The 19,737-nt window shown below is 57.8% G+C and overlaps 1 protein-coding gene across 1 annotated transcript; it reads right to left on the bottom strand.

Annotated features, from left to right (window-relative positions):
* Positions 1–261: 261 nt before the first annotated feature.
* On the bottom strand, positions 262–19,645 carry SCAMP2 (secretory carrier membrane protein 2). The gene is made up of 9 exons (XM_075535265.1): positions 19,502–19,645; positions 8,219–8,287; positions 7,801–7,899; positions 6,263–6,380; positions 5,654–5,782; positions 4,820–4,979; positions 3,961–4,062; positions 1,760–1,880; positions 262–1,601 (listed from the first exon to the last, which is right to left on the bottom strand). The coding sequence occupies exons 1-9, from the start codon at positions 19,556–19,558 to the stop codon at positions 1,467–1,469; spliced, it is 990 nt and encodes a 329-aa protein (XP_075391380.1). The 5' UTR covers positions 19,559–19,645; the 3' UTR covers positions 262–1,466.
* Between the last annotated feature and the right edge of the window lie 92 nt (positions 19,646–19,737).

Genomic DNA, 19,737 nt, shown 5'->3' with positions numbered 1-19,737 from the left:
GGCAGACCAGGCCACCCTGGGAGTGCCCCCTGGCAGAAACTGGCCTCCTTGCACCCCGCCCCACCCAGTACAGATCTGGACTATGTTTGCGGTAGGAACGGGCGTTTGGAAGAGGGTATTAACACTACCTGCCATGGCACCCGGGCCAGGGGGCAGATAGAGGCGCGGTGACCCCCCCACCCCCACCCAGTCGTTGATGGCCGCCCCACCCCTTAAAACCACGCCCACCCTCCCCAAGTCCGCCAAGCATCAGGGCCAGTCTTGTCTGAAAATGTCTTTATTTAAGCACAAAATCTGAGATAAAACATATACATCTGTACATGGGGGGAGGCTTACAAAACCGTCATCACTGCCATCCCTATTCGGGGGCTCTAGAGCCTCAGGGTGAGCCCCAGGCCCCTGGGGCAGCAGGGCCCTCAGCCATACCCTGAGCAGTGCCACACCTCCTGGGGAATGCCCACGGGGAGGTCAAGGTGACCTGGGTAGACCCTGCAGGGTGCAGTCCCAGATTGGCTGACCTGCTCTCCCCAAGGGTTCCCAAGATGGATATTGCTGATGGGTGTGGGAGCACAATCTGAGACCAAAGCAAATGGGAGCTGTTCCCCATGAGAAGCCTTCCCACAAACCACACCGAGACAGGCGGACCCTCCCCTCCCAGAAGACTGCCAGAGGCCAGCAGGGCCTGGGATTGTGTCCTCCGCTGTCCCTCCCCTCCCACCCCTAGGTCCCAAACCACTGCACATTCAGTACGCTTCAGGCAGGAGGGGCTCCAGGGAGGGCCCGGGGCACAAAGTGGGCCTAGAAGGCTGTGGATCAATGAGCTAGGCGAGGCCGGGTGACCAGGCTGGAGGCTCTGGAAGCACCCTGGGGGGCAGAGCAGACCACCTGCCCAATCTGCAGCTCCTCCTAAGTGAAGCCCTTGAAAGGCCACCCAGCCGGGCGGGAAGGAAGCAGACCACAGCCTGGGTCAAATTCCAGCAGGGTGGTCCAAGTGTGTGTGTGCGCGCGTAGGGGGCTGTGGTGTGTGTGTGTGTGTGTGTGTTGTGTGCGCGTAGGGGGCTGTGGTGTGTGTGTTGGGGGCTGTGGTGTGTGTGTGTGTGGTGTGTGTGTGTTGGGGGCTGTGGTGTGTGTGTGTGTGTGTGTGTGTGTTGGGGGTGGTGGTGTTGAGGTGTATGTATAAACTTAGTTCCACTGCTTCCAAAGAGAAAACAGAACCCTCTCAAACCACCACCAGGGAAAAAACCCTTTTTTTTCCTTCTCATGTAAAAATACGTCCCTTTCCCCTGTCACCTCCCCTCAGGTGGAAGGGAGAGCTGACTGCTGAGGAAGGCGGAAGAGCCAGGGCCAGTCCCTCTCAGGTCTAGGAGGGGAGGGTACACCACCACCTAAGGCACCCCTGGAAAATGCGGCTCCCAAAGGCAGGTGGGAAGAGGCTGGGGCAGAGGGAGGAGAGCGAGCCGGGAGGGCTAATTCCCCTGGAAGGTTCCCCGAGCAGCGGACGAGGCAGCACTGCGGAAGGTCCTGTTGCTGAAGATGCCCTGGGAAAATTCCTCCTGGGCCTGCTGAAAGCTGGCCCCCGTCCGGCGGTACAGGGAGTGCACCTGCAGGAGAGCAGCATCCAGGTGAGCCTCCTAAGCCTACTCACCCCCACCCAGAGCTTGGGAGGAAGCCCCTGACATTCCCAGGCCCAGGAGGCCCCAGCCCGGTGGGAGACAGCAGCCCCCACTGCCGCCGGAGAGGCCTGCGTCACCCAACTCACCCGCTTCAGAAGCAGGATGGCGAGCACAGCGCAGAGGGTGAAGAAGCCAGCCACCACCATCATGATGATCGACACGGGCAGGGGGTCAAGCTTCAGTGTAGACACGGCTGCGATCCAACCACTACAGGGGGTGGGGAGGAAGGCCAGAGGGGACAAGTGGACTCCCCTCTGAATGGCTGCTGCAGCTGGCCCAACACTTGAGCACTCTCTGCCAGCCCTGAGCCCAGGGCCAAGAGGTCCTTGGCCTCCAGGAGCATGTGGGGCCTCGGAGCTGGCTTGGATCAATGCAAGAACACTTTGTTCTAGTAACTTGGCATTCTGTGATGCTCACCTTCCCAACATGATTGCTGAACACAAAATGGGTGCATAAGTAAATGTGAAGAAAGCTGACAGTGCCCGGCTATTAAAATATATAGCTTCTGGGGTCTTAAAGTCTTGAAGATAAACAAGCAGCCATCTAGCTGAGAAGAAACAAAGCCCACATGGAAGAAGCACACCAGCCCGAGTGACCACAAGATGTGAACAGGATCAGATATCAGACATCAGAAGCCCCAAAATAATCATGTCAATGTGAATGAGGGGGGCTGGAGTGGAGACCCAAAGCCCATCTGTAGACAACTGGACTTCCCCTCACAGAAAGGACACAAGGAAGGGATGAGCCAGCCAGGGTGCAGTGTAGCACCGACGAAACACAACACTCTAGTTCTCTAATGCTTCCTCCCCCCACTATCATGACTCCAGCTCTACCTTGCAAATCCAGCTAGACCAGAGCATGTACAATGGTACAGATAAGAGCTCTCAACACACAGAATCCAGGACAGATAAACCCCTCAGGTACAGTAATGGGAGTAGCGATACCATGAGGGTAGGGGGAATCGGTTGCAATGAACGACGTATAACCCCCACGCCCAGGGAGATAAACAGAAACATAGGTGAAGGGAGACAGCGGACAGTGTAAGATATGAAAATAATAATTTACAATTTATCAAGGGTTCACAAGGGAGGGTAGGTGGTTGAGGGAGGAAAAAGAGAAGGAGCTGATACCAAGGACTGAAGCAGAAAATGTTTTAAAAGGATGATGGCAACATATGTATAAATGTGCTTGACACCAAGGATGTATAGACTGTTAGAGGAGCTGTAAGAGCCCCAATAAAATGACTTATTAAAAATAAAAATTAGTTAGTGAATGGAGAAACACAATGATGAGAAACGGGCACATCTGCACAGCAGAATACTGTGTGGCCATAAACAGGAAGCACACACGGACACCGGCCAACCATGGGGGACCCCAACCATGGGGCGCTCGGCAGAGAAGAGTCAGACACAAGCAGTGCAGTGTGTGCCCCGGCGGAGGTGGCGACAAAGAGGAGGGAATGAGAGCATTCATTTATGACCTGCCCATTTCCTGGGTGCTAGGAGTGAAGTGAGAAAACAGTCATGGAAGGCTCTAGAATGGCCCGAGGAGGCGGAGTCTGCAGAGCGCACCCAGGCTAGCCGGGAAGGACCGAGGCAGAACCAGAACCCACGCCCTGACTCCCCGCCAAGAGGCAATCAGCAGCTATGAATCATATACACAGCCGGTCTACCAAGATCTTGTGAGCGATGGAATGAGGTCATGGGTCAGCGAGAACGGGCCGGGCCAGCAAGGCAAGGTGAGAGGAAAGGCTGGAGGGAGGGAGGGTGGGCAGGTGAGTCAGGCTCTCCATGTGGTGGAGGGAGGGGACTCAAACCAGGTGGTCCTGCCAGGCTCAGGCTTTCAAACAGGAGCAAGGATCCCTGTGCTCCGGGCACGAAGGAAAACATCCGTTGTCAGTTCTCTTCTCTGAGCTAAGAACTGAAGCGCTCAAGCCACTTAAGCAGCCTCTCGGGAGAAGGCTCTGGCTCCATCTCTTGAGTCAGAAAACCAAAACCAAAGACCAAGAACCCATTGCGTGCGGCCGATTCCGACACACAGTGATGCTGACAAGAGTCCCAGCACTTGTGTGGGGCCTGCGGAAACAGGAGGGTAGGGAGCGGAGGCAGTCAAGTGTGAAAGTGGGAGTGAGGCAATCCAGTAAGTGGCTGCTAGTGAGCAACAATGGGGCCTGGCCCACCATTGGGTGCATGGTGGGTGGGTGGGTGGGCAGGGCTGGGGGCAGGATGGCAAGAGAGGCTGGGCCCCCGGTGAAAGCCTAAGTCCCTCTGTCGACCCCAGGCCTCACCTGTTACCCAGCCCAGGGAGGCCGACCAGCTGGATGATGTAGATCCCTATTTGACAGAAAAATATAAAGAAGAACACGAAGAAGCTGAAAGAGTTGTCCGACCTGTGGAGAGAGCAGGAAATGATACGTCACTCGGGGCCTGGGCCTGCCTCCCTGCCTGCCAATCAGAGTGCCCGAGCCGCTCCCCACAGGACAACCGTGGAACCCCCATCCCCCAGAGCATCAATTTGCACTGCATGATGGGAGCAAAACTGCCACAACTGAGCTAACAGCCTGAATCTCGAATAATAAAACCATAGGGCTGGGTGGAGGCAAAGCTAGTTGGGGCCTGAGGAACACCAGGCAGGACCCTTAAAGGGAGAAGAGGGCTGGGACCAGGGCAGACTAGTTGAAGGAACCCCAACATGCAGGGAGGAAGTAGGGTCAGGCGATGATTGCAGCTGCAGCTTTGAACCCAGGGCCCCTGTGCAGTGTCTGAGATGGTCCTGCTGCCGCCCCGCCCCCTCTTCTCAGGTCTCATGGCCTCCCAGGCCTGGACAAATCATCTCTGAGGTCCAATTCCAGAAGCCCTTGGGGGCTTCCAGGTGGCCTCATGAACGTGGGGAGGCAGAGAGGCACCTGGTTGGTGAGAGGGACAGACCGGTCCCTGGGAGCAGTGTGCTGGCTCCCTGGCGAAGCACACCCAGGGCCTCCCTTAGGGGGTGGGAGCCCCGAGAAGTGAGGACAGGCTCCTGGGCCTGGTGCGTGCTGGCCCTGGATGCGAAGGGGAAGGTGGATTTCCTCACCCTTCTTTTCTGCTCCAGGACTGCGAGGGCTACCTGCGATCCCCACCTGCCCACCGTGGTCCCTGCCCACCCACCTGAAGGCCTTGTAGATGGGCCGGTACCAACACAGGAAGGCACAGGGGGTGAAGATCAGAAACCACAAGATGGAGAGGCCAAAGTCCACTCCCTTGGAGGCGTCGGCTGTGAACCGGGCCAGGCAGGCCAGCAGGTTCAGGAACAGCGTCACTGAGTGCACTGTGGGGAGGCAGGGAGAGAGGGGCTGGCACCAGGGTGGCTGGCTGAAGGATCCCCCACGTCAAACCACCCCCTGGGGAGGCAGAGGGGTCTAGGCAATGGCAGCAGCTGCAGAAACAGCAGGTGGCCCTCCGCAGTGTCACCCTCCAAAACTTGGGTTTGGGGGCTGTCAAGACCAGGTGCCAAACCCAGTTTCTAGGAAGGGCTGGGGAAGCTGGGTGTTGAGGGGGCACGGGGTGCCAGGGAACCCTGGACTGCTCAGCCCCTCTTTTTCCTGTCCCTGTCGGCTCACAGCACAGCGATAGGAAGCCTTCTTCGTTCCCCCAGTGCCTCTGAGCCGAGGAGAGGAGGCCTTCAGAGGAGGCGGCTCCAAGAAAGTCACGGAGAAATTCCGCTGCCTTTTTATTCTGTTTTCCCATGAACCTTGTGAGGGGGCCCCGCCTGGTACCAGGACTGCACAGGAGGCTCATCTAGCTAAGCTGCATCCCTCCTCCCCGCAAGATGTGGCATGCACTGCTCTGGTGGGGCCGCTCCAGGGCTGGCAGTAGGCACCTGGCCGGCTGTGGTCAGCGGGAGTGGGAAGGAAACCCCCTACACCCCCGAAGTACAGGAGCGGCCTGAGAACAAAAGCTCCAAGCGCAGCCCCCGTCACCTGGCGCCGGGGCAGGACTCACACATCCAGAGGTAGTAGAGCATCTTGCATATGCGCTGGTAGTCGGCGGGGATCTCGGTGGAGAAGTCCTGGTAGAAGCAGGGCTTGATGGGGCACCAGGAGGGCAGGGGCGGCCAGTTGTTCTCCCTCACTGTGCGCAGAGAGAGAGTGAAGATGGGGCGCAGGTAGCATTGAGCGCACACTCCTTGGCCTGGTTTAGGGGCCAAACCAGGGCTCCGAGACTAGGGCATGGGGTCCTGCCAGGGCATGGAGGGGAGCAGGGACCACAGCCGCATGACACTGTGTAACACGAAGGGTGAAATAGCTTTGGCGACTTCTGTGATTAACAAGCAGCCCAGAGCATGTCAACAGGCAGGGCATTTGGGGTCAGCCCCTCACTCCATCACAGAAGTTTAGAGCTGGGAAAAGAACCCCCCAGCCCCCCTTCCCACCACCCTTCAGGACTACCATACTGCTGGCCAGCACAGTCAGTCAGGAGCTCAGGCAACTCTGCGAGGCTGCCCAGGGACAAGGTGTCTGTCATGGGGCGTGGGTGCTAGCAGGGCCTTCTCTGTAGGACTCCAGAATCTCTCCCAGCCCAGCCCCGCAAGGGAGCCCGTCGACCCCTGACCGTGCAAGTTGGCCACGGTGTTCTGCAGCTCCCGCTCCTTGCGATCCAGCTCGGCAGCCTTCCTGTCCAGCTCCTCCTGTTGCCGAAGCAGGCCTGCCTGGGCTGCAGAGGCCACAGCCTGCAGGGACGGCCAGGGGATGGAGCAGACGCGAGAGGGTCAATGTCAGCCTGGCAGGGCATCCCAGGCCCACCAGAGCATCTTGGGAACCAGTTTCCCACAGGAAGGGCATACCTCTGGCCCCTTAGAATCATGAGAGTCTTCTCTCCGCCTCCCCTGCTCCCTTCACCCCTGAGCCTGAGACAGGAGCACTAGGCTAGGTAGCTGCTAACACCGTCCAGCTACAGTGACCTCCAGGGTAACAGCAAATAGAAAGGGACCTCCCAAGGGTCCAGCCTGTAGCCAGAAACCAAGACCCAAGCATCCCTTGAAGAGCCTGGGGGTGGGGATGGGGGAGGCCGAGTGTGACAGAGAGATGTGCAAAGCAGTTAGTGGGGAGGGAAGAGGACCCCTGAAGGTGGTCAAGAGGCCCTGAGCTGGGGGTTTGTATTTAAGCACCCCTGCTCTGCCCCTGGGAAGCACTGAGGGCTACCTGAGCCTGAGCTGGGTCTGGCTTCTGCCCAGGGCAGCCCCTGAGGCATGGCCTTGCCCTGCCTGGCTCTCAGCACCCGCAGGTTGAGCCCCAACATTCTGTGTTCTCCAGGCTGAGCAGGGCTCTGGGTACGGTCACTAAGAGAAGCTGGACAGAAGTGGCCCAGGAGCCCGGAGTTCCAACCCAGGGCCCTGCGTCTAAGGGAGGCTACAGCTGCTTGTACTGGGTTCTCTTGAAGAATGATCTAGCTATTTCTGAAGAGAATACATCAAACATCAGTTTGTAGGGTGACAGCGAAAGTGTGCCTCCTGGGGAGCCTCCAGGGGCCCACTAAGGTCTAAGCCCTGCCCACATGGGAGGTTCCAGTCACCCTCCCTTATGTCATCTACACTTGGCCTACCTTCGAAAGCTTTCGCGTGTAGCTGTCTCTGAGAACACTATCTCCTCCTAGCAGCGTCTGCCTCTCTGACACCTCGCTCCCTGCCAGGAAGCTGGCGGGCAGGAACCTGCTGGCCTGTCTAAGCAGGAGCTGCAATACACAACTCCCTGTGGGTCTCATCCCCCCAGACCAGGAGGGCCATGGGGAGGGTAGCAAGGCGGTGGATGGAGCAAGAGGACACAGGAGAGGAAGGCAGGCAGGAATGCAGGAGGCAGAGGCGGAAGAGAGCCCGCGCCCTCAGCAGGAGAGAACAAGGCCTAGGCTCTAGCCTAGCCGATGCTGGGGCGGTTTAACAGAGCCCCGAGCTCTCTTCTGAAGACTCCAGGGGCGCAGCCGGTTGGGGAGCTTTTGCTATAGTGGTGGTGGGGGATTTGGGGGTGGGGCATTAGGCAGTCCCTCCCTCCACTTTAAACATGTCAGTGTCTCTTGAAGGGGAGCTCTCTGCCCACCCCCAGCCTCGGCACGGCTGCTGGTCTAGGTGCTTCCCTCGCTGGAGAGGGCAACAGTACCTGGGGGGTGGGCTGGGCTGGATCCACCGATGGCTGCAGAACTGCTGGCTGTGAGCCCCCAGGCGGCTGTGTGACGGGCACCGTGGTTGCTGCATTTGCCTGTGTGGGGCAATCAGATCAGGGAGAGAAGTCTAGTTCCAGGGCTGGAAACCTCCCTCCCTCCAGGCTAGCTGCTGACCCACCGGGCATTCCTGGGCTGTGCCGAGTCCAGCCAGGCTTCTCTGCTTAGAGAGGGCCCCGGGTCACGGCTCCTACTGGGAGGCTGTGGTGACTTCTTCCCGCTCACTCCCACCCCCAAGGTCACCTAAGGACTGTCCCTTTCAGGGCTCTGTCTCCGTGAAGACCTCTAGTGTCTCAGAGATGCCTGCACTACCCAGGGGCCCAGGCCCAGGGACCCAGAGGGCGCATGCTCACCAACCTCTGAGAAGGGGTTGAATTCAGCCAGGCCACCCTGCGGGGCATTGGTCAGCTGCGTCACAGAGGGATCCTGAGAAGCCGGGGGAAAAGCAGTCTTTAGACACTGAGGGGAGGCAGATCCCTCCTGGGGTCCGCAGGCAGGCCACTGACAGCTTCCCCTGAGGGTGCCACACCAGAGCTCTCATCTCTTCTCCCTCTTGGGAAAGGGGGCGGGGGTTCAGCCCTGCTGCCCTCCCAGGAGCCCAGAGCCGGCTTTACACTGTGAAGGAGGCTGGGAATGGACACCATGAGCTCCTGTCAGGCCCTCGCAGAGCCCAAAGGCCCGGGGCTTACCTCCCAGCAGTGGATGGCAGTTTGTGGTTTGTCTGTTTAGGTGGGAGAGGGGGCAGGGGTGGGGTGGGGGCTGAAGACTTGCTCTTCACTTCATAACCTTCCTGTAAGGTTTCATCTCTGCTCCCTGACAGAAAGCGTGGACTTGTTCTTTATGGGCAGCTCCAGGCTCTGGAGTCAATGGCTGCTGCCCACTGGCCCTGAGCAGGGAAGCCAAGGGCTCCAAGGGAACCCGGAACCATGCTCTTGTCCCGGAGTTCCCGCTCCTGGGGCCCTGCCTGCTCTTCAAGTGTGACAATGTCCTCAGGACACAGTCTCTTCTGGATCCCCACTTGAGGACAGGCTTTCTGGCCCAGGGCTTGCAGGGGGCTCCCGGCCACCCTCTTCAGCCAGGTGGCCTTCCTGCTGGGCTGGATGGTACAGGCAGAGGGTTCAGGGCCAGCTCCCCAGCTGCGAAGGATTCTGCCAACCCCAGCCTCAGGGCTCTGGAAGGGTGCACCCCCCGGTTCTGGGCACCTTGCTCCCTCAGGGCCAGCAGTACCTCCACCAGGATGGCACCCCGGGTCTCAGACACATGGTCATGCCACAGAGCCCTCACCACAGGCGGGGACGTCCCACGTGCCATGGGGGAGGTACCTTGTCCCAGGCCTCCAGGTGGGAGCGCCTCCTCTCCACCCTGAGGGCACCAGTGGTGCAGTCGCGGAGCACTCAGCTGCGAACCAAAAGGCTGGGGGTTCAAACCCACCAGCCACTCTTGGGAAGAAAACGAGGCAGTCCGCTGCCATAAAGATGCATGGCCTTGGGAGCCCTCTGGGAGCAGTTCTAGTCTGTCCTGTGAAGGTGTTAATGACTTAGGATTGACTTGACGATCATGGGGTTTGGGGTTCCCCATCTTCACATACTAACTGCCTGGGCCCCAAGTCCCAGAGCCCAGCCTTGCCCAGACCTTACTGCCCGTTTCTGGGAGAAAGCCCCCACTCCCACCAAGCTCTCCTGCAGAAGGCCTCAAAGGCACGCCCTCCCTAGCAGCCAGTCTCCCTGCTTGGGTGGCTTCCAGTGACAAGGTGAGGCTGGAAGGCCACCAGGGGCTGGCCTGAGGTGGTATGTCGATTCAACATGAGTTGCCTCCCCAGAATATGGGGTGGCCTCCCTCGAGGACCGCATGGGGCTCCATATCTGTTCCCCTTTAGACTCAGCAGAGCGGACGCAGGCAAGTGTGTGAGCCGAAGTCAGTGAAATTAGACCGGCCAGCCTGGGAACAAGTTACTGAGTCTGAGTCACCACAGGAGGGACAGCAGGCTCCTGTAGCAGTTTCAAGTGCTGGCAGAAACACACAGGCCAAGGTGCGCCTCGTCCAGGCCCATGGTGAGATGCTATTTCTTTTACTATTAGCGTGTGTGTGTGTGTGTGTGTGTGTGTGTGTGTGTGTGTGTTCTGGAGGCTTGAGGGAAGCATGGAGCTGCCTATCCTTGTCCACACTGCTCTCCCCTCCTTTTTCTAGAGTCTTCAAGACTTGGCCCCTGGGCCCCTCGCCAGGATCAAGGCCTGTCTCCACGGGCAAGTTAGCAACCACTGGCAGTCAATGCATCGGGGTGCCTAGTCCGTCCGTGTGGCCCTGGGGGCCTGTCTGTGCAGGGAGGCCCTCCTCTGCTTTCTCTAGCCGCTCTGCCCAGCAAGCGCCAGGCACTGATAAAGGGAGAGGCCCCTCCTCCTCCTCTCCGCGGCCTCAGGACCAGAAGCCACTCGCTTGGGAACAGGAGCCTAGAGGACTCCGTCGGGTGTGGGTAGCCCCTGTCTGAGGCCATGAGGACTTTCTAAAGGATGTGGGTGGCTTCATGCGGACAAGAGAGCGGACACTTATGGAGAGTCGCCCATGTGCCGGGCTCACCACACCTGGCCACAGTGTCCGTGTTCTCCCGGCCTCAGGGGGACGCACCCTCCCTGCCTTGAAGCAGCCCTAGGCTGGGATGAACTCACTTCTCCTTTGTGCCTCTAGCAGTGGGCAAGCTCCACCCCATCCTGGAGGGCTAAGAAAACCACCGTGCTGGTCTGTGTCTGTGCTCCCTGGCACAGAGGAGGAATCTCGCTGAGAAAGGCTCGTCAGACCAGCGAGCTGGTTCCGACCCATGACGACCCTCTGTGCAACAGAGGAAAGGCTGCCCGCTCCGGCACCGTCCTCACAGCTGCTCTGTTTGGACCCAACATTGCAGCCACTGTGCCGACCCATCTCTGCCCTGGCCTCTCTCTCTCTCCACTGCCCCTTGATGCACCAAGCATGATGGCCGCTGCCCAGGCTGTCTCTCCAGACACGAGGAGAGTCTCGCCGTCCTCGCTTCAAAGAAACATTCTGGTTGTACTCTTTGTTCTTCTGGGAGTCCGCGGCACTGGCCAGCACCAGGGTTCACATGTGTCCACTCGTCTTAGGTCTTCCTTATTCAATATCCAACATGCGTGCGAGGGACTGACAACTGCCATGCTTGTGTCAGGGACACCTGAGGCCTCAAGCTGACACCTTGCTGTTCAACACGTTGAGGACGTCCGCCCAGTGCGGTGCATGTGTGACCACTCGTCTGTGGCCTCCATGGACTGTGGATCCAGGCAGGATGAAATCTTGACAATCCCCCTCTTTTCTGTTTGTCATCGTTCCCTCCTGGTCCAGTGGTGAGGATTTTGGTTTCCCTGACACTGAATTATAATTCCCACCGAAGGCTGCAATCTTGGATCTTCATCAGCAAAGGCACTGCAGCTCCTTTTTATTCAATCTCACAGCCGCCCGGTGAGGGAGGAACACCAGGGCAAGCTTGTGCCCCCACATGACAGGGGCAGTGAGAGCAGATTCAGATTCCATCTCCAAGGACACACGATTGCCAATCTGATACTCCAAAGCCACGGGAGGTGCCCAGTCAAAGGAAGGTGCTCTGGGGGACTGGGAGCAACAGTGAGTGTGGCCATGACAATGACTGCTGCTCCATCTGGCTGGCTGTCCTTCCAAGATCTGGTCCTTGGGAACCTCCCTGATGAGACAGCTGGAGAGGGCCTGTGAATGTGGACCCCGGTGACAGGCCTGGGTGGGGCCCATCTGCTTTCACGCCGTCACAAATAGGAAGTCAACAGCATTGCATGTTCTCCTACTCAGCAAGCATCACGCGGCTCTTATGTGGGCCAGGCCGCTGTTTAAAGGGGAGGGCAGAGGAGGGGTAAGTTTCACCTACCCAAGAGAAGTACCCTAGACCCGCTCAGGGCCCGAAGGACTCAGGTGGGACAGCGCCCTTTCCTGGGTTCCTGACGAAGAAAAAGCTCCCTCGAGCTGTTCCTCTCATTCAATAGCAGTGACATACGGCCTCGTAGGACGCCATGGGAAAACAGGGCCCAGCTTTTGCTCCTTGGAGTCACCACCTGGAAGGCCAGACAAGTGTGCTGGGGGCCAGGCTGTGGGGCGCAGAGGACAGTGACCGCAGGCACTGCGGAGGGCGGTGAGGGAGGCAGGAGGAGGTGAGCGTGGCAGGCTCGGGGCCAGGGCACATTCCCATCTAGCTGGGTGAGGTAACAGAGACGGGGGAGGCCCTGGGCTCTCTGTGGCTGCTGCGTGTCCTCCCCATCTTGCAAGCTCAAGAAATACCTCATCAGCCATTCTCTCTGGAACGTGTGAGAGCTCTTACGTGCTGTGGAGATGAGGCTATGTAATGCAGAACGGGACAGGGCAACTGTCCCCAGCACACAGAGCCCCGGTCCCCCTGGGGGCTCTGACGGGGGACCTGCGCATCTACCTTGAGGGAATGTGACAAAACCAGTCTGCAAAGGTATCCAGGGCTCCTTTACCGTCACTGGGGCTGCGGGACGGAGACAGCTCCAATCTCAGCAGCAGTGAGCACAAGGACGTTCTGCACATGCCCATAACCCTTGATGGCTTAAAGAGCCAAGAAAAGCGCAAAGCTCGGAAGGCCACGCAACAAAACCTGAAAGGCTTTGTTACATCAAAAGATAATTTTGTAAAAAGCACGCAGGTGGAGGGACAAGAAGACCAACAGGAACACACAGCAACGCAACTGTGGCAAACAACTAGCAGAGTTATCCAAGGGTGAAAAATTATTACACGAGGAAGAATGAGGAGCAGGAAGAAGAAACTGTTTTCAGATCAATTGTGGGCATGATGGTACAATTCTTCTGGGTGGGACGGAACTATTGAATTGTATGACGTGTGGATGGAGCGCCAATGAAACCGCTACAAGGGCAAGCCACAGAGACCTGTTGCAGAACTCAGACGCCTTTCCTGAACAAGTATCGTCAACACGTGAAGCTCCTGCCTCACAGCATACCCTCCTTCACGTGGGCACGCTTCTGAAGGCGCCAAGTCTCCAAGCCCTCCCCGCAGACGCCTGGCCCCCGGGACTCAGATCACATTCCCTTTAGGGGTGGAGTTTGGAGACACCACGTACAGGGCTAAGGGGTGGGTGGGTGAGGCTTCCCAGCGTTTGTCTTTCTGGTCCGAGGAGCAAGCAGGTGAGAAGACCCCCTGGGGAAGCTCCCTGCTCAGCAACATGGCTGTCCTTTTCTTACATCTTCTGCACTACAAGCCCCTGGGGGTGTCCGGTGGGGCTGACCCCTCTGGAATGCCCAGACACAATCGCTGTAACCTTCTGAGCGGAGCTCTCGACCCGGAGTGGAACTGGCCCGGTAGATCCCCACGGAAGGCACAGTTGTGATGGGACCTTTCTCTGGAAGGTCCCAAGGACGCGCGGCATCTCAGGGAGGGGGTGCATTGGCAGTCACCCGCTGACGGCAGACTCCCTTACACGTGTGGGGGTGGGGGCACCAAGCTAGGAGCTGGAAGCCCAGAAGCGATGCTTGTGTTTTCACTTGTCCTCAGATACATGATGCATTTTGTCTCCCACATTTTCCACGTGGTTGTGTTATGTATATTGCTATTTCTCTGTCTCTCTTTTTTTAAAATGGAGCGTGAGAACCCATCAAACAGCAGCATGTACCCCGGGCCCCTTCCACAGACCATGATGTGTAAAACTGTTGGAGAATGACCTCCCGCCTTGGCTCTGGAGGTCGCCCCAGGCCCGGTCCCTGCCCCTCGCCATCTCCTCTCAGCTTGTCATCAGCCTGCTCCCTAAACAAACCACTCCACCCTGAACCCTGGAACCAGGGCACCGCAGAAAAGCCTTAGCTCCTCCCCTGGAAACCCGGAGAGTACAGAGGAGAGGGGAAGCAGGGCAAGAAGGGGCAGCACACAAGCAAGGGGGCGCGTGCAGACGCAAAGACCAGACTCGCGGCTGTCCAGTCCACTCCTGCTCGCAAAGAACCGCCCCGGGGAGTTTCCAAGACTGTAAGGCTTTGAGGGAGGAGAAAGGAGCTGCGGGGGGTGTTGGGTTCTGACCTGCTGGTGTGAGACCGGCCCACAGGGGAAAGAATTCAGGGACACCCCTCAGTGGAGGACAGGGAGTCCTTGATGCTACCGCAGCAGCCAAGGTGGGCAGCGTTGCAGATGAGGCCCAGGCCCAGGCTCGTGGCTCCCAAAGAGAACCGGGAGTCGGAGGGCGAGAGGGGAGGCTGTGGGGGCGGCAGTACAGTGCAGGCAGGCATGCAGGATCGACTTTCTGTTCTTGGTGCTCCATCACCGAAATCCCCTCTTCCACCACCTCCCTCCCCAGGCTTCCTCTCCTCTCTCGGTCCAGCCCTTTCTGGGCCCCCTTGGACCCCTCGCTGTGGCCGGCTGACCCGGCTCACGCAGCTTTGTAGTTACCAGGGAGCATTTTCTCTGCCCTCTGGCCATGGGCACAGCTCGGGCAGGCCACCGCCCACTCCGATGCCCCTCACCCAGTGAAACATGTGTGCATCTCTGAGGGATACCTCGCAGCGGAGAGCAGTCTTCGTGTAGCGGGTGGCACTAGCCCTTGTTTGTCCTGGTTAATCATTACCATCGCTCTGAACACAGGTCTACCCCGAGCCAGGTGGCTCCAAAAGAAGCTTCCTGGCAGGGGACCTTCAGAGGGCAGCTGTCTCTCACAGCTGGCCTGGCTCCATGTCTCTGCCCAAAGCCGAGAGAAAGGCAGGAAGACCTGGGTCCCCAGGGCAGCTGTCCCGAGCCAGTGTCAAACAACACGAACCTTGCCATTTTCAAATGTCTTGAGACAATGCGCTTGCTCCGGGTCAAGTTCAATACCAGGTCTGTCTGGTGCTTTCGAGAATCCTCACAGCTCCCATAAGGCTGGAGTTGACCCTTTCTGGGAAAGACACAAGGCCTTGAGTGTCTGTGAAAGAGGCCTGGTTGTGTAGTGGGTTAAGTGTTGGGATCCTAACTGAAAGGTTGGTAGTTTGAAACCAACAGCCGCTCCGAGGGATGAGGGTGAGACTTTCTGCTCCCAAACAGAGTTAGAGTCTCGGAACCCCACAGGGGCAGTTCTATCCTGTCCTGTCAGGCCGCCAGTGAGTCTGGTTTGGTGGAATGTCTGTGCAGATGTCCCTGGGCGAGGGTTCAAAGCAACCCGGAAGTGCCTCGGGAGAAAGGCCTGGTGGTCTGCACCCACACATTCAGGCAGTGAGCGCTGTCCGTTCTATTCTGACCCGCAGGGCGTTGTCATGAGTCAGTCAACACCCCGGCAAAGTTGTCAGTTTGGTGTTTTGAGCGTCTGTGCAGGAAACTGCAGGGACTTTGCCACACCCCAACCATGTCTCTGCCCCCACTTTCTCCTCCTACTGGAGAGAGAAATCTCGGGAAGCAGCCAGCCCACTGAGCTTATCTTTGAACTGCAAGGAGGCAGCGTGTGAAAGTGATAGCGTGTGATTTGGCGACTCAGGGACCCTGATGGGCTGCCCTTGTCAAGGACCTGGTCCAGGCTGCCCCCTGAGATCGTGGGACAGACACTCCCAGAAAGAAAGCCTGCGGGTATTTTCCCGGGCAGCCTGATTTCTTGTGGGGTAATGAGAGGGACAGTACACCCCTTGCCACCCTCTCACCTCCCAGCAAGGCTGCGAGAGAAATCCTGTAACGGGTCCAAAGGGAAGCAAACCCAACTGCTGCCCTCGAGCTGACAAAGGTGTGTGGTGATCCCGCAGGACAGCACAGGGCCGCCCACAGCACCACTCAGGGCTGCAGACCCTATGAAAGCACACAGCCTCATCGTTGGCCCAAGGCTTGAAGAGGGGCTGGTAGGTTTGAACCCCCAACCCTTTGATTTGCAGCTGAGTGTTCGTTCAACCACTCATCGCCAGGGATCCCACAGTCCAGAGCAGAGAGGGGTTACGTCCACAGGGGCCAAAGCCTTGCGCTGTAAAGTAAGAGAAGGGCGAGGGCGTGCTGGGGTAGATTATGAAATCCTAACACTTGGCTAATGATTTCCTGCTTCCTCCGAGGAGGCTGGGAAGCCTCTGGTGACAACTCCCCAGTCTCGGTCCCCTTCCTCGGCAGCAATGTTTACAAGAACCACAGTTGCCAAGGCACATGACCCCAGGGTGGGGAGAAGGGATGGCGGATCAGGGAAAGTGGGGGGGGGGTTAGGAAAGAACAGAGATAAGGAGTTAACCTTAAAGTCACTCTAGGAATGAACTCACAAAAGCTCCCATCTAACAGTGACCCCATAAGACAGCGTAGAACTACTCCTGCGGGTTTCAAGACGGAGAGCCTCAGCTTTCTCCTGAGGATCAGCTGGTGAATTTGAACTGCTGACCTTGCAGTTCACAGCCCACGGTGTAGCTCACTACACCCCCAGGGCGGGCGCCTGGTGTTCCTCAGTTGGAATGGACTCGAGGGCAGGGAGCTTGGGTTTGAGAGGCAATAACTAGAGTCAGCAAAAAGAAGCTTCTGGGGTTGAGTAACTTTGAGAAATGTCCGGTCAAAAAAGTCGAACAAATGTCTGATCTCTCAAATCCTTTCACAAACTAGCAGGCTTTGTCAATCTCCAAGAAAAGTGGCGTCACTGGTGGGTCCCACAGACCCCTGGAGCAACTTTCCGGACTACTGTGAGTCAACCTAGTTGATAGCACATGCTGCTGGCAGCAGTGTCTTTAAAGAGCACAACGAAGCCTATACTATTCCATCATACACACACAGAGCAAACTCACTGACACGGAGTCAACTCTGACCATAACAAACCTATAGAACAGGGCAGGACTCGCCCTGTGGGCTTCTGAGACTCACGTTTTATGGGAGTAGAAAGTCTGGTCTTTTCCCCTTGGAGTGGCTGGGGGTTTAGAATTCTTGGCCTTGCATGCATACACAGGGGTAAAAATAACTGAGCAAGTGTTACGCACACCGCGACCTCTACTCGGGTGGTTTCAAGAATATGTGTGAGGACCTCGGTGGTGCATTCGCCCCTGGCCTGAAATAGCCCCAAGGAAGTTTCGGACCAACAGCTGGGCTTCCAAAACGCTTATGAACACAGCTCCAGCCTGGGAATGAGAAGTCAGTCTGGGCCCCAGCCTGTGGCCAATTAGCTGGTGACTTCGATTTCCTTGTCCTTGTCTCTAAGCGATAGGGGTTACAATAATTCGGGAGGCCCGCCCCAGGGCAGGAAGCAGCTGTGAGCCCGTGGGGTGAAGGGAAGAACAATTGCTTTTGCTTGGAAGGCTGCTTCCGGTGACAGTTCCTCAGCTGGATCCTGAGCTCTGTGCCAACACCCTGGGTAAATGAAGCTGACTTCACACCCAGCCACCCAAGGGTGGCCGCTGCCCGTAGCCCCAGGGAAGCAGACCCAACCATCTCAAGGAGATGGAGGGCAGCCTGACAGCAGAAGGAGCTCAGGGGCTTCAAGTCCAAAGCTACTGCTTTCCCTCCATGACCGAGAGGAAAACCCAGGCCAGGACTGTAGGCTGCCAGCCCTCTGTTTCCTACACGTGACCCCTCCCAGATGCTGCTGCTGTTCATGGGCTCACAGCTGCTTCCTGCCGGGCCAGATCCTGGGCTGCCGGACAGAAAGAGTGTCTGCCGGACAGAAAGAGTGTCTGCCGGAATGCAGAAGTTACTGCTACCAGAGGAGTTTGCACAATCATTTCTGGGGCTGGGGATGTGGTTTGCGACTTTCAAGCGCCTACTAATTTGGGTCAGAACTCAGTCCCACAACGGTGACTGCTGTCAGATAGCAGACATTTCATTCCTGATTCTGCAGGGGCAGGGGTGGGAGTGGGGGGGGGCAGATCATCACACATACCCCCAAAGCTACCGACAGCCTTTGTAAAACCCAAACTCTGGTATCAGAGTTTTGTAACCACAGCAAAACAGTTTCCAGAAGCCGCTAGAGGAAAAAATGCAAATGTTCTTTCTGCACAGCTCCTGGAGAGGACGGCCTTATGTCAGAGCCAAGGTCCTTGCAAAGGTTCGGTCAAGAAGCATTAAGTTACGAGGAGGAATGCGCTGCCTCCCCTGATGCTACAGGGAACAAGATACCAAAAACTGCCCGGGGTGCCCGCTGGAGCAGTCACCTTGAGGCCAAGAAAGACGCAGGCTGCTTTCAATGCCCTGTTCACATAGAATCAGATGAGTCCTCCCTTCTTTTTCATCTTCATTTTTTCAAGCTTTATTGTCATATAGTTCACATACCGAACAATTCAACAGATCAATCACAGTGAGGAGTCGCACAATGACCCCCACTATGGATTTTAGAACCTTTTCGTCTTGCTTGTACTTTCTTGGGTTCATTGTTGGCTCAGTCTCCTCTCTGTTTCATCGGGTCCCTCTGGGAGACTCAAGGTGGACAAGCTCAAGCTTTGACACACAGCAAGGATCCCACCAAGGGCCTCCCCTACATCTGCGGGCAACTTTGAAGCTGCCAGTGACCAAAATAAAGGCCCCCACGAGCAAAATAACGTGCCTGGTGGCAACCTGACTGAGGAAACCGTGGGGTTCATGAAACACCAGTCAGCACCAGCAAGCTTCCCATTGGAGAAGATGCAGGGGGCACGAGGAGCTTAGGGGCTAACAGGAAACCCAGCCCTTCAGCATAGAAAGAGAACAGAGGGGCCCCGGTGCTCACATTTCAGAGCCAACAAGGGTTTGGGTTTTAAGTAGGAAATGCTCTCTTCCTTGATGGTTTGGTTCAAAGGTCAGACCAGCTCATAGGCCAGTATGTCACACACACACACACACACACACACACACACACACACACACACACACACACACAGGTCAGGCCAGTGTTATTTGTGCTTTGAGACGATCCTGGGAGCCCCCTCATTTCTCTTCCCGCCCTGATCTGGTCAAAACCCCAATCCAAAGCTGGACCCCAGCCCACGGGGTGGGAGGCTCGCCAAGGCCATCCTTCAGGCTGGGCTCCCCTCCCACCCTTCTGTTTCTGACCATGGTAGGGGCTTTCCTATACGCTGCTGCGGGAGAGAGACGGGGCTTTCTGCTCGGCAAACAGTAAGTGTGGGGAGCCCACAAGGGCAGTTCTACCCTGTCCTCTGGGTGGCTATGAGTCGGCATTGACTCGATCGAAGTTTTGTTTTTTCTTTTTTCTATGTGCTACACGCTAATGGCTGCTGGGGAGAGGTGGGGGCCTCTGATGAAACTGAGACGTGGGAAAAGCCTGCGCTCCACCTACGGCTCCCACCTCATCGAGTCCCCGTCACCCCCCTCTCCAAAGGTGTCTCAAGGCAGGCATCTCCCCTAAGCTGCGAGATACGGAAGCAACATTCCCCCCTCAGCCGAGGTCGCCTCTCTCCCTGACTCTGGGGCCATCTCCGGATCCCTCAGCGAACGGAGTTACGGCCTGGTGGCGAGAAGACACCCACCTCACCCACCCCGGCCCATTCCCGGCTGCCGCGACCCGGCCCTTCTCGAAGCCACCTGCCGCAGTCCCGCCTCCCACACGCAACGATAGGCAGCCCTCGAAGTCCCCTCCTGTGCCATTGGGCAGACCGCCCGTCCCTCCTACGCCACGTCCCCGGGTTCGGGCGACGGAGGCCCGAGCGGCAGCCCGGGGCCCCAGAACGAGGTGTCAGTCGGACGATCTACCTGGAAGGGGTTTACGTCCACTGGGTCCGCGAAAGGGTTGGTGTCGAAGGCCGACATGGCGGTCGGGGGCCGTCGGGCAAGCTCCTGGCACCCAGACCCGGCGGCGCGCTCGGCGGAGACCCTGCACTTCCGGGAGCCCGGCGGTCGTTCAGGCGCAGGCGCAGCGTCCTCCGGGAGGAGGCGTGTCCCGTGACGTCACAGACTAGGCCCCGCCCCCACGCCCAGGTCGCCGCGGA

The sequence above is a fragment of the Tenrec ecaudatus genome, chromosome 17 (assembly GCF_050624435.1).
Source record: "Tenrec ecaudatus isolate mTenEca1 chromosome 17, mTenEca1.hap1, whole genome shotgun sequence".
NCBI classification, from domain to species: Eukaryota; Metazoa; Chordata; class Mammalia; order Afrosoricida; family Tenrecidae; genus Tenrec; species Tenrec ecaudatus.
This window is presented reverse-complemented; position numbering and strand designations above follow the sequence as displayed.